This window comes from Balaenoptera musculus, chromosome 20 (genome assembly GCF_009873245.2).
Source record: "Balaenoptera musculus isolate JJ_BM4_2016_0621 chromosome 20, mBalMus1.pri.v3, whole genome shotgun sequence".
In the NCBI taxonomy this organism is placed as follows: Eukaryota; Metazoa; Chordata; class Mammalia; order Artiodactyla; family Balaenopteridae; genus Balaenoptera; species Balaenoptera musculus.
In genome coordinates, this window is record NC_045804.1 from 15388775 (window position 1) to 15402230 (window position 13456).

The 13456-nt window shown below is 36.3% G+C and overlaps 2 protein-coding genes across 9 annotated transcripts in view; both read right to left on the reverse strand.

Moving 5' to 3' along the window:
- Window positions 1–13456, reverse strand: part of TANC2 (tetratricopeptide repeat, ankyrin repeat and coiled-coil containing 2) — a 361655-nt gene that overhangs the window by 151947 nt on the left and 196252 nt on the right. For all 8 annotated transcript variants that reach the window (XM_036836548.1, XM_036836547.1, XM_036836546.1 and 5 more), the window contains one exon: window positions 6520–6668. In XM_036836548.1, the coding sequence (XP_036692443.1) occupies window positions 6520–6668 (149 nt within the window). The remainder of the gene's footprint in view (window positions 1–6519; window positions 6669–13456) is intronic.
- LOC118886582 (60S acidic ribosomal protein P1-like) lies at window positions 9326–9703 on the reverse strand. Its single transcript, XM_036836562.1, has one exon. It carries the CDS (start codon window positions 9701–9703, stop codon window positions 9326–9328), a length of 378 nt encoding a protein of 125 aa, XP_036692457.1.

The window sequence follows — 13456 nt, forward strand, 5'->3', positions numbered from 1 at the left end:
GAAAAATGGAGCTGGGGGAATCAGGCTCCCGGACTTCAGACTATACTACAAAGCTACAGTCATCAAGACAGTATGGTACTGGCACAAAAACAGAAATATAGATCAATGGAACAGGGTAGAAAGCCCAGAGATAAACCCACGCACATATGGTCACCTTATCTTTGATAAAGGAGGCAAGAATATACAATGGACAAAAGACAGCCTCTTCAATAAGTGGTACTGGGAAAACTGGACAACTACATGTGAAAGAATGAAATTAGAACACTCCCTAACACCATACACAAAAATAAACTCAAAATGGATTAAAGACCTAAATGTAAGGCCAGACACTATCAAACTCTTAAAGGAAAACATAGGCAGAACACTCTATGACATAAATCACAGCAAGATCCTTTTTGATCCACCTCCTAGAGAAATGGAAATAAAAACAAAAATAAACAAATGGGACCTAATGAAACTTAAAAGCTTTTGCACAGCAAAGGAAACCATAAACAAGACGAAAAGACAACCCTCAGAATGGGAGAAAATATTTGCAAATGAAGCAACTGACAAAGGATTAGTCTCCAAAATTTACAAGCAGCCCATGCAGCTCAACATCCAAAAAACAAACAACCCAATTCAAAAATGGGTAGAAGACCTAAATAGACATCTCTCCAAAGAAGATATACAGATTGCCAACAAACACATGAAAGGATGCTCAATATCACTAATCATTAGAGAAATGCAAATCAAAACTACAATGAGGTTATCACCTCACACCAGTCAGAATGGCCATCATCAAAAAATCTACAAACAATAAATGTTGGAGAAGGTGTGGAGAAAAGGGAACCCTCTTGCACTGTTGGTGGGAATGTAAATTGATACAGCCACTATGGAAAACAGTATGGAGGTTCCTTCAAAAACTAAAAATAGAACTACTATATGACCCAGCAATCCCACTACTGGGCATATACCTTGAGGAAACCATAATTCAGAAAGAGTCACGTACCACAATGTTCACTGCAGCTCTATTTACAATAGCCAGGACATGGAAGCAACCTAAGTGTCCATCAACAGATGAATGGATAAGGAAGATGTGGCACATATATAAAATGGAATATTACTCAGCCATAAAAAGAAATGAAACTGAGTTATTTGTAGTGAGGTGGATGGACCTAGAGTCTGTCATACAGAGTGAAGTAAGTCAGAAAGAGAAAAACAAATACCATATGCTAACACACATATATGGAATCTAAAAAACAAAAAAAAAGGTTCTGAAAAACCTAGGGGCAGGACAGGAATAAAGACGCAGACGTAGAGAATGGACTTGAGGACACAGGGAGGGGGAAGGGTAAACTGGGATGAAGTGAGAGAGTGGCATGGACATATATACACTACCAAATGGAAAACAGATAGCTAGTGGGAAGCAGCTGCACAGCACAGGGAGATCAGCTTGGTGCTTTGTGACTCCCTAAAGGCGTGGGATAGGGAGGGTGGGAGGGAGACGCAAGAGGGAGGGGATATACGTATGCATACAGCTGATTCACTTTGTTACACAGCAGAAACTAACACACCACTGTAAAGCAATTATACTCCAATAATGATGTTAAAAAAAAAATGTTATCCTTTTCACAACAGTAACTGATCAGTTGCAAAATTACTTGAAGGAGTACTAATGATAAATTTGACATCTTTAAATGTTAAATTAAAAAAAAAGCATTTCAACTTCTTTACATACAGAGTCTATTCATAACCTCTCTGCTAAAGTTGAAGATTTACATTTTATAACTTGACTGGAAAATATGTTGATCACTGAATATGAGAATATTAAGGCTCTTTGACTCGTCCCCAAATGATTTCCAGATGCAATCTCTTATATTTAATTATCTGTGTTGAATCCAGGTTTTGATTTTAATTTAAATGCTATAACCAGGTCATAAAAGATACATTCAACTCAACCAAGCATAACTGACATTCTCAGAACCCTGCAACCAAGTAAATCTTTTCAATCATATGAATAATATTAGAAACTGATTTTTCTTAATAACACAATAAGCCCTCAAATCTATGCCATTTCTCTTCTACAGAATTTTTCTCCAGAGGAGGGAGGAGTTTCAATTTCTTTGTAATTTCCTCTATTTCTATAAAATGATGTTGGTCTACCAGAGCAATGATTTTTTTTTAAAACTGGGCTTGCAGTAGAATTACCTGTGGAATGTAAAAAACAAGTTCCCCTACAAAACTGACAGATACTGAACCCACCCCACCCCAGTCTTACTGAATTAGAATCCTCCCTAGTTAGAATTTGGCATGGCAATTTTTAACTGCCTCATTCTCAGTTTAAGAAATATGTGGGTACTGTAATAGAACTGTATTAGAGTCTTTTACATTAGATATATCTATACTCCAGTCATTCCATGTTGAAAAAGTTTCATTTGGGTGTAAATCTATTACCTCTATAGCAACTAATTTCCATTTTTAGACAAGATTCTCAGTCTGTTCTGTGAGAAAGGAAACTGTATTATATGCATAATATAGCCAATGTGGAGGTTAAGCTCAAATGATGCATACTTTTTACTACAAGTTATTTTCTGGAAAATAAAGCATTTATCACAGACTGTATGCTTTAAAAGCTTTAACTGTAAAAGCAAAGCTTAAAGATCAAGCCATTCAGAAAGCAGAAAATTGTCCATGGCTTGTGAATTAAAAGGCAAGCCTTATATTTATTTAAGGAGGCTAGTTAATGAGACATAGAAATCTCTTCTAGGCACAGAAAGACAACATTATCTACTCTCCATACTGCAGGCTAAAATGGACATCTAATTAAGCTGCTCCACTTCTAAAACCTTTCAGTGGTTTTCCCATTGATCTTTTAGTGGTCTCCAGAAGGATCCCAAACTCCCAATCGGATCTCTTAAAGGTTCTACAAATACACAAGGGAAGAATCTAATGATGGAATTTATAAGGTACATCCTAATAGCCCAGAAACTACTGAGAGAAGGAAATATAGTGATCAGTTGAATATCACTTTCAATACGTTGTCCTTTGCAAAAAAATGATATATGCTGACTTGCCTGTGCTGGATTCTGTCATTACTAGCACTATTCTGAGGACACCATTACTATAGGGTCTTCCTAAACAAAGCGATCTGTCTTTGTCAGTATGCTGTTTACTACAGAAGAAAGTCACTAAGTGAACATGACCTCCTAGTTCTTAATAATTTTCCTAAGACTAGAAATTCCAATGATCAATTCAGCCACTTTCTTCTGTGGTTCCAAGATAGTTTCATGGTACATTATATTCCAAGAGGGCTATCATGTAGCTTCATTATTAATATTTTACATTTGTTCAATGTTTCGTAGTTAAAATTTTTTAAATGTTGTAATTGATACTTCATTATCTCCTTATCAACCAAGTATGAGGCATAATAAATATTATTTCCCCATTTAAGAAATGTGAAAATGAAACTACCCTAAGTATGCAAGCTATGAAGCAATTTCCCCCAAATCATACAGGTCCTGCATACATTTACATACTAATTATATTGCATATATATCTTTTGTTTATATGACATTTTACAGCTTACAAAGTGATTTCACATTCATGATTTAACTTGATCTTCACAACAATCCTGTCATTATTTCATACTATACTGGACCAGCATGGTGTAGCTATTAAGAACATAAGTTGTATAAGCAGACTGCCTGGATTTGAATACTATTCCATCACTTTCTGGCAGTGTGTTTCCATTTTTTTTTACCTGAAAATTGAAATATAAATGAACCCTACAAATCTTCTACCTCCTGGTTCAGTGACTTTTCTATTATACTATATCACTTTAATTACATTAAATCAATGATACTACTCATTTACTTATTTTATGACGAATTTATTCAGTAAATGCACAAGGCACGCTCTAATCTGAAATCTTTACCATGACCAGGAAGGGGCTACCTGATTTCTAAATGAAGTCACAAGACATGTGACTTTATTTAGAAATCACTGCAACAGGCTGTGACATGAAGCATCTTAAAAGCAACCAAATATAAATTTTAGCACCTCAAGAAATGTAGCTTTTTAGAAACAACAGGGTCCTTGGCAAATTCTCAGATTGTAATGTCATGTTTCTTGGTCATTATTAGAGCAGTCATATTTTAACCTGCTGTGAATATAAAGAGATAAAAAGTAAAATAGATGTTTTATTTATACCAATTTAAATGAAGCCCTCAACATATATCATTTCCATTTTTTATTCACAGATCACAGCATACTGACACAGTTATAATGTAAATTAGTTTAAAAAAAATTAATCCCTATCACCATGAAGCTTACATTCTTGTATGATATACAGAGAACCCCCCCACAACTAAATATATAATGTAATAAATTAATGATAAGAGCTATAAAAAAAATAAAGTACCAGGATAAGGGGATACAGTGATGGGCAGGTGCTATTAGATAAATTAAGGAAGAGGCCTCTTGGAGGAGGTAACATTTGAGCAGAGCACTGGATAAAGTGAGGAAGTGAGTTATGTGGGAAGAACATTCCAGTATAAATGAATGTTTTATGTGTTCGAGGAATGACAGGGAGGTCAGTGTTGCTGGCGAGCTGCAGGTGAAAGGGAGAGGGGCAGGAAATGATGTAGGAGAGGCAGCGAGGGGTCAGATCAGGTAGCCCCTTGCTGGTCATGGTAGAGATTTCAGATTTAATGTTAAATGTGGGGGAATACAGTGGGAGATTGAGAGAAGAGAAGTCAAAGGACCAGGTTCACATTTTACAAGGATCACGCTGGCTTCTGTGTAAACAGACTACAGGGGGCAAGAGTGGAAGCAGAGCCCTATCAGGAGGCCATTTATTCAGACAGCAAATATTTATTGAGCACCTACTAATAGTAGACATTGTTCTAGGTGCAGAGGATACAGCCGTAAATAGAACAGGCAAAAGTTCCAGCCTTCTAACCTTACATTCTAGGAGCTATTGCACTAGCCCAGGCAAGAGATGACAGTGACCTGGATTTAGGTGTACCAGTGGAAGTAATGAAAAGGGATCAGATTTAGCACACATTCTGAAGACAAAGCCTACATAATTTGCTGAAAGAGTGAATGTAGAGTGTGACAGAGTAAAGCCAAGAATGACTCCAGTGCTTTTGTCTTATGCCTGTAGGTGATGCCACCTATTCAGACAGGAAACTCAGTAGAAGGAGCAGGTTCTGGGGAAAAATGCAAGAGTTCAGTTTTTTGACATGTTAAATTTGAGATGTATCTTGGACACATAGGTAGAAAAGGCAGTGTAGGCAGCTAGAAATACAGATCTAGAGTTAAGGGGAAAGGCAGGGCTAGAGATAGTTTAGGAGTTAAGACAGTATTTAAAGACATAAGAATGGAAGAGTTTCAATCTGATTAGAATCTCCAGGTACTTGAATTTTACAGAAACTGCCCACGTGATCAGAATGTGCAGCCAGCAAAACCAATGACCTTAGGAGTGAGAATATAAAGAAAGGAAAAGTCTGAGGAGAGAGCTCTGGAACATCTGAGCATTAACCACATGATCTACAAATATATTCAAATAATCCTTGTACACTTTATGGTGAAGCTAACATATGACATAGAATCTTCACCAACATTACTGAGGATACGCAATTTGAATTTAATTTGTCATCTTCTGAGTAAAATGGTTCACTACCGGACATTCATTTTAAAGATTAAGACCACATAAATGAATCTGAGTCTAATACTTCTTTTGCTACATTTTAACTGAAAAGAATGGAACAGCCAAAAGAAAAAAGTCTATGAAATAATAATTTTTTCAAACTGCTGATATTTTTAACTTTCTGAGATAAATATCTAGATCATTAATTTTTCAGATTTTCTGCTTTTCTAATATATGTATCCAAAACTAAAGTTTTTTAAAGCATATTTTATATACTACAAGTTTTATTATATTTTGTTTTTTATTATTTCCATTTAAAATATTTTCCAATTTCTTGTGATTTTCTGACTTAAAGGCTACTTAGGAGTATATTAATATCCCAACACTTGGGGATTTTGATTTTCTAAGTTATCTTTTAGCTATCATTTTCTATGTTATTTTACAATTGATTAATTCTACTATGGTCACAGTAATTGAAATCTTTTGACATTTGTTGAGATCTGTTCTATGGATCAGCGTATCGTCAATTTGGCAAATAATCCATGTGTACCTGAAAACAATATGTATTCTGCAATTTGGGGGTGCGGTGCTCATATATATGTCTATTTTGTTTGTTGGCTTATTTACTTATTTATTTCCTCATTCATTCAATAAATAAGTCAAAACCTTAAAGTGGCTTTTTAAACTTAAGAAGGAAACTAAAAGATGTTCCATAAACTGAAAAAATACAGTGATTATGGAAAATTAAGTTATATCTCCAGGCCTCAAAAGGCATTCTATACTTGGGATTATTCTTCTCAGAACACCGACACCCTGCAACATTTTTCCTTTTCTGGTTATAATAGGCTGTTTCATCCCATGTTTCACTAAGTTGATAGGAAGCAGTTTACCTGATTTTCATCCTGTACTTCCATGTTGTATTGGTCACCTGGCTGAACTTCCGTGACTTTCTCTCCAAGGAGGAAACCCAGACGAGTCATGAGTGTGTTTGCTGCCTCATCTACAGATGGAGGGGGACCAAGTTCTTGTTCAGCATCACCTATAACAGGAAGACATTGAAACACCTGAAACTATCAAAATAAAATGGCCAGTTTTGCAACTATTTTTACATTCAGTTTGGTCATTTCCTTTGTTTTCACATTCTAAATGCAAAATTACTAAGTCCCTGACTAGAAGCTGATTTTTCCACTGTTACATATTATAATTGATAGTCTACTCAGAATCCTCAATATATTTACTTGAAACCCTTGAATTTGAGAAAATGTTTTTGTAACTCACTGAATAGAAGTTTCCCATTTCTTTGGCAGTTGGCCTTCCAATACAAGTCCTCGTGTTGGGATCTAGTCCTGGCCATAATCACCACCTTCATTCATGTTCTTTTATCTTTTTTTTTTTTCTTACAGTTCGTGTAAATATCCTTTTTTATTTTAAAATCAGTTCAAACTTACAAAAAAGTTTCAAGAATAGTAAAAAGGACATTTTTTTCCTTAACCACTTGAAAATATAGACATGATATCTCATCATGCCCAGACAGTATGCATTTCCTATAAACAAGCAATTCTCTTACATAACCACAGTACTAGCAGAGAAATCAGGAACCTAACATTTTACATTATTATGATCTCATCCACAGACCCCATTTAAGTTTTGATATTTATCCAGTAATGTCATTTCTAGCAAAAAGATCCAATTCAGGATTAAGCAATGCACTTAGTTCTTAGTTCTCTTTGACTCCCTTCATCTCGAACAGTTCCTCAGTCTCTTCTAAACTTTCATGATCTTGACACTTTTGAAGATTACAGGCCAGCTATTTTGCACAGTGTCCCTCAATTTGAAGTTATCTCATGATTTAATTCAGGTTATGCATTTTTGGCAGGACTATTGCAAAAGCAATGCTGTGTTAACTTTGATCACTTGGTTATGGTAGTGTTTGCCAGATATTTCCACTCTAAAATTATACTCTTTCTCTTTGTAATTAATAAGTATGTAATGTGGGGATACTTTGAAAGTATGTAAGTATACCATTCTTCAACAAACTTTTAAATTAAAAAAAATTTTTGTGATAAAAATACACGTAACAAAATTTGCCATTTTAACCATTTTTAAGTGTACGATTCAGTGGCATTAAGTACGTTCACAATGTTGTGCAACCATCTCCATTTTCAGAACTTTTTAATCATCCCCCAGAGAAACTCTGTATCCACTAAATAAAACTCCCCAATCTCCCCTCTTACTAGCCCCTAGTAACCTCTATTCTACTTTCTGTCTTTATGAATTTGCTTATTCTAGGTACCCCATATAAGTGGAATCACACAGTATTTGTCCTTTTATGTCTAACTTATCTCACTTTGCAAATTTTCAAGGTTCATCCCATGTTAGATCATGTATCAGAATTTCACTCCTTTTTATGACTGACTCCATTTTATGTACATACCACATTTAGTTTATCTATTCATCTGTCCATCAAGTTGGACACTTGAGCTGTTTCCATCTATTAGGTATTATGAATAATGATAGTATGGACACTGGTGTACAAGTAGCAGTCTGAATCTCTTCTCAATAAACTTTTGCCCACTATTTTTAGCATCCATTAATGTTTCTTGGTAGAATTACTATCATGCTTGCCAAATAGTGATATTTTCTAAATCCATCACTCTTCTATAGTTTAGTTTCTTTTCCTTTATCTATCTACCTACCTATCTGAACTCAAAGACTCCTATCGTACTCAATGAGTTATAACCTGTTACTATTATTATTTATTTTGATGCTCAAATTGTCCCAAAGTTGGCCATGTAAGCCCTTTCGATTTGGCTCTTGTAACCTTCTGATATATCCCTGTCATTTTCTGAGCACTTCTTTGCTTTCTGGCACCAGATGTTCCAGGCTCATCTTGTACTTTCCCTGCCCTAGCCCTAGAATCAGTCCTCTTCCCAAGAAGGGTTGATTTTTTTTTTTTTTTTTAGTGGGGAAAGGTATTTAGAATATCAGGTATGCTCATTGCGATCAGGATGTCACTGCCCCCCAGGTCCACTCCGTCAACAGAGTTAGGCAGTATGCTCATACACTTATATACATACACACAACTCTATATTCGCTTTTATTTGTAAATCCAAATACAAACATACACTCTAAATGTTCACAAAGATGCTCCAATTCCAATTCAATACCATAGGGTTAATTCTAGATTTCTTCCTTTCCAAAGTTACAACTCTGTTCTCCAATAGTGAAAAATCTGGTTCTTGTTTTCCTTATTTAATACTATACTTATTTAATCTATCCCCCTACATGTAACAAATCTCACCGCTGCTCATTGCCACCCTGCACACAGGTGCTCTACTCACCCTAGTTGGGTTCCTATCCTATGCCAGATAGCCCTGAGCTATCATTTCCCCCATAGTCAGGGTCATTTTTTCAAAATAATTCATATACCATAAACTCTATCCTCTTAAAGTATACAGCTCAATGGCTTTAGTCTCTTCATAAGTTTATGGAACCATCACCCCTTTCTAATTCCAGAATACTTTCATCACTCCAAAAAGAAACCCCATTCAGGTTCATTTTTTTGCCCTGGAATTTAGACCCCTAAAATTCCTGATCTCTGGCATTCATTTTAATCCTGTGCTTCCAGACTGCTACACTCTTTCCATACAATCAGCTTTTAACACAATTTTTTTTTCTTTTTTCTTTTTTAAGAGCTCAGCTTTTTATTGAACGTGTTACTAAAGAGGTTTGGTCAAAAAGACCAAAGCCCATGTCATCATCAGACTCTTCAGATTCTTCTTTCTTTGCTTCCACTTTCTTCTCCTCAGCTGGGGCAGCAGTGGTGGAGGGGGCAGGACCTCCTGCCGGTGCAGCCCCAGATGCTGGGGCAGGTCCACCTGCCCCCACACTGCAGATGAGGCTCCCGATGTTGACACTGGCCAAAGCCTTTGCAAACAAGCCTGGCCAGAAAAGTTCAACATTTACACTGGCTGCTTTAATGAGGGCATAGATCTTATCCTCGGTGACTGTCACCTCATTGTCGGGCAGGATGAGGGCCGAGTAGATGCAGGTGAGCTCCGAGTCGGAGGCCATGGTGCAGGTGAGCGCTAGGCAGGGGCTGCCGGGCATGGTGCAGTCGCCAGATGAAGTGAGGGCCTACACCCCAACGCAGCCTTGGCTTCCTCAGAAGGACCGAGCACCTTAGCGGCAGCTGAGGGAAGCGTAATTTTCTTTCTATTTAGGCTATTTTTCAGTGGTTACCAACTACAGGAATTATTCTTTTTCAAACCTTTTCACTGAGGGATGCTGAACAATGTCAGTATGAGGTTTTTTCCTTGGACTCAATTTATTTCCAAATAGAGAATTTATAGGAATTTATAGACATAAAAAATAACCAGGGAACTCAAGATGATCTATTTTAAATGTGATGCAGAACTAAGTTACCTAAACTGAATATCTCTTTACATTAACTTGATTCATTGTCAACATTTTTTTCAGATTTTGTTTTATGTTCAGATGCATTCAGTCTAACCTGTTAACAATCCACAGTAGCACATATCCTATATAGGATATTACAAAAATCTTTTTTTTTTTTTGGAGTCAGATATGTCCTTTCACCATAGCAAGCATTAACTAGAGTATCGTATGGTTTGATGCTAAAATATAATAGCTTAATTTTTTAGTATATTCAGTGTTACACATTAAATCACTCCTAATGGCAAGAAAGTGAGGTTTATGTTCTTTTTATTCAATTTAACATTTATCTTAACTTCTCTACTAAAGTCACAAGCTGCAGGTCAGAGGAAGGGACTACAGGTGTATCCTTGTATAGTATTACTGAACTCAAGTGCTCCATCTGTGGAAAATCTATATAGAATTCTCACTGAGGACTTCCCTGGTGGCACAGTGGTTAAGAATCCGCCTGCCACTGCAGGGGATACGGGTTCAAGCCCTGGTCTGGGAAGATCCCACATGCCGCGGAGTAACTAAGCCCGCGCACCACAACTACTGAGCCTGCGCTCTAGAACCTGTGAGCCACAACTACTGAGCCTGCAAGCCACAATTACTGAGCCCGCATGCCACAACTACTGAAGCCCTCGTGCCGAGAGCCTGTGCTCCGCAACAAGAGAAGCCACCACAATGAGAAGCCTGCGCACCGCAATGAAGAGTAGCCCCTGCTCGCCACAACTAGAGAAAGCCCATGCATAGCAACAAAGGCCCAACACAAACAAAATAAATAAATAAATAAATAAATAATTAATATTAAAAAAAAAAAAAAAAGAAAGTGCCTAGACTGGCATTCAAACCTAATTCTACCAGCGTTAAAGTCCTATTAAAAAAAAAAAAAAGAATTCTCATTGAAATTATGTCAGAGTAGAAAAACAGGATCTATATTCCCTTCCCTACTTCTCTGCAAGAGGCAACAAAAATGGATTTCTCTGCCACAGACCAGAAAGATATCCCAGGGGCTTTATTACCTCTATAATGTCCAACATTACAGACAGTTCCTTATCTCTCTACCTCTGCCCAATTATGATACTCTAACATAAAATCTCAGGAAAAAGCTGTGTTACAAATGCATGCAAATGCATCTTCAAAACAAGTACCCTAACTCTAAAAAATAATACAAATGAATGTATATACAAAACAGAAACAGAGTTACAGAGATAGAAAACAAACCTGTGGTTACCAAAGGGGAGAGGGAAGGGAGGAGGGACAAATTAGGGGTATGAGATTAACAGATACAAACTACTATATATAAGTAGATGAGCAACAAGGGTATACTATATAGCACAGGGAATTATACCCATTATCTTGTAATAATCTATAATGGAATATAATCTGCAAAAATACTGAATCATTATGCTGTACACCTGAAGCTAACACAATATTGTAAATCAACTAAACTTCAATTAAAAACAAACAAATCCCCTATCCGTCATTCAAGCAAATTTCCACCTTTAAACCCTTGCTATGAAGAATTTTTCATTTCATTACCACAGTGTGTAGAATTTCTAAACTACTGAGTCAACTATTTAATATTATTAAAATTTATCAAAGTCTACTATGATAACAAGAATATTTATAGCATATGAAATTTGAAGTAAACAGTTTCAGGTTAAAATGCTAAATGTAATTCTGAAGACATCTATAATGAAATGTAAAAGTCCCTGACCTCTTTAAATTTCACAACACTATATACAAATGGCAGGCAAGAGGCTATTATTATATTATCATTTCATGCATTATTTGCAAAAGTCCAAATGTTACTCACTTAAGAAAGAGGCTAGGGGAAAAGAAACCAAACTCTTCCTTTTTCTTCTAGGCTCTTATACTCATGTTACTCTTAGTCTTACTATATCACTCTATTTCTCTTAAGTGCTTTTTTCCCTAAATATTAGTTTCTTAAAAAGATACTAATATATATTATTTTTAAGAAGTCCACAAGCTCATATACTTTATATACATTAAAGTATTTATGGGAGAAATGATATAATGACCAGGTTTTGCTGAAATTACTACAGAAAAATTGGAGACGATATAGATAAAACAAAGTTGTCAAAATTATTGAAGCTAGGAAATGACTACATAGTAGTGCATTATTCTATTCTCTGTTTGTGAATGTTTGGAACTTGAGGAAAAAACTCTATGCAGGGAAGTTTCTTTTAAATAACTTAGCAGTTCTCAACTGGTGACAATTTTGCCCCCCAGGGAACGTTTGGCAATGAGTGGGGATATTTCTGGTTGTCACACTGCAGGGAGCGGTGTTGCTACTGGCATCTAGTAGGTAGAGGCCAGGGACTCTGCCAAACATCCTACAATACACAAGACAGCTCCCCACAATAAAGGATTATCTAGCCCCGAAAGTCATTACATAGTATTGAGGTTGAGAATCCCTGCAACAACTAGAATCACCTTATCCTTTAAAATCTGTCAAATTGGATGAACTCTTAATACACAGTCAGTAGGAAAACCAGTGTCCAACCTGTTACTTCCATGGATTCTTAAAATTACTTCAATTTCTAACTTACAATGAATTTTTAGTCTTTGGGCTATTTCTTTCCTGAGTGTAGGGTCTGTTTTCTGTACTCCTAGATTCTGCTGTAATCTTTTCAGTCTTCAATGAACCTTAGTCTTATGGTGGTGTGTGGACAGGACTTTACTGGGGTTACAGTGTGTTTGGTAAGGGTGGGGGATTATATCATGGCACAGAACAATTAAATGAAACTAAAAAATATGATATATCTCATATTTTCAGATTATCGTTTATTAATTATAATAACAGCTAGCACATATGGGGATTAATTATATGCCAGGTACTGTTTCTAAGTATTTTATATACATTAACTCTTTTAATGATCATAACCACCCTATGAGGTAGGCACATATCCCCTTTTTATGAATAAAGAAAGTGAAGCACAGAGGGATGAGTAACTTACCCAAATTCATAAGCTAATAAGTAGCTGATCCAGGAAATCTGGATCTAGAACTCAGGCTCTTAACCCCTAAGCTCTACTGTCATCCTTGATTCCAGTCTCTCACCATTTTGCTGGGCATCACTTCCTACCTCCCCTCTGCCCAGGGTATTTGTTCAAAACTCTCAAAATTCCTCTTAAATCCTCATACCAAATATTTTACCTATCTTTCTGTCTCATCCATGACCATCCAGGTGATGTGAAGAAGGTGTCATCTTCATAACCAAACACGCCCAATTAAGGTATGTCCCTAAACAAAGACAGTACTTTTCTTGAGTGGAATTCTACTGTGACTTCTTTAATAATGATGAATTTGGAGTATGATACACAAAACAAGATGGCTGGTAGGTTGTTGGAAAATAATCACTGT

What these genes read in the sequence shown, in the direction of transcription:
- LOC118886582 (XM_036836562.1), bottom strand. Translation starts at nt 9,703, where the DNA reads ATGGCCTCCGACTCGGAGCTCACCTGCATCTACTCGGCCCTCATCCTG.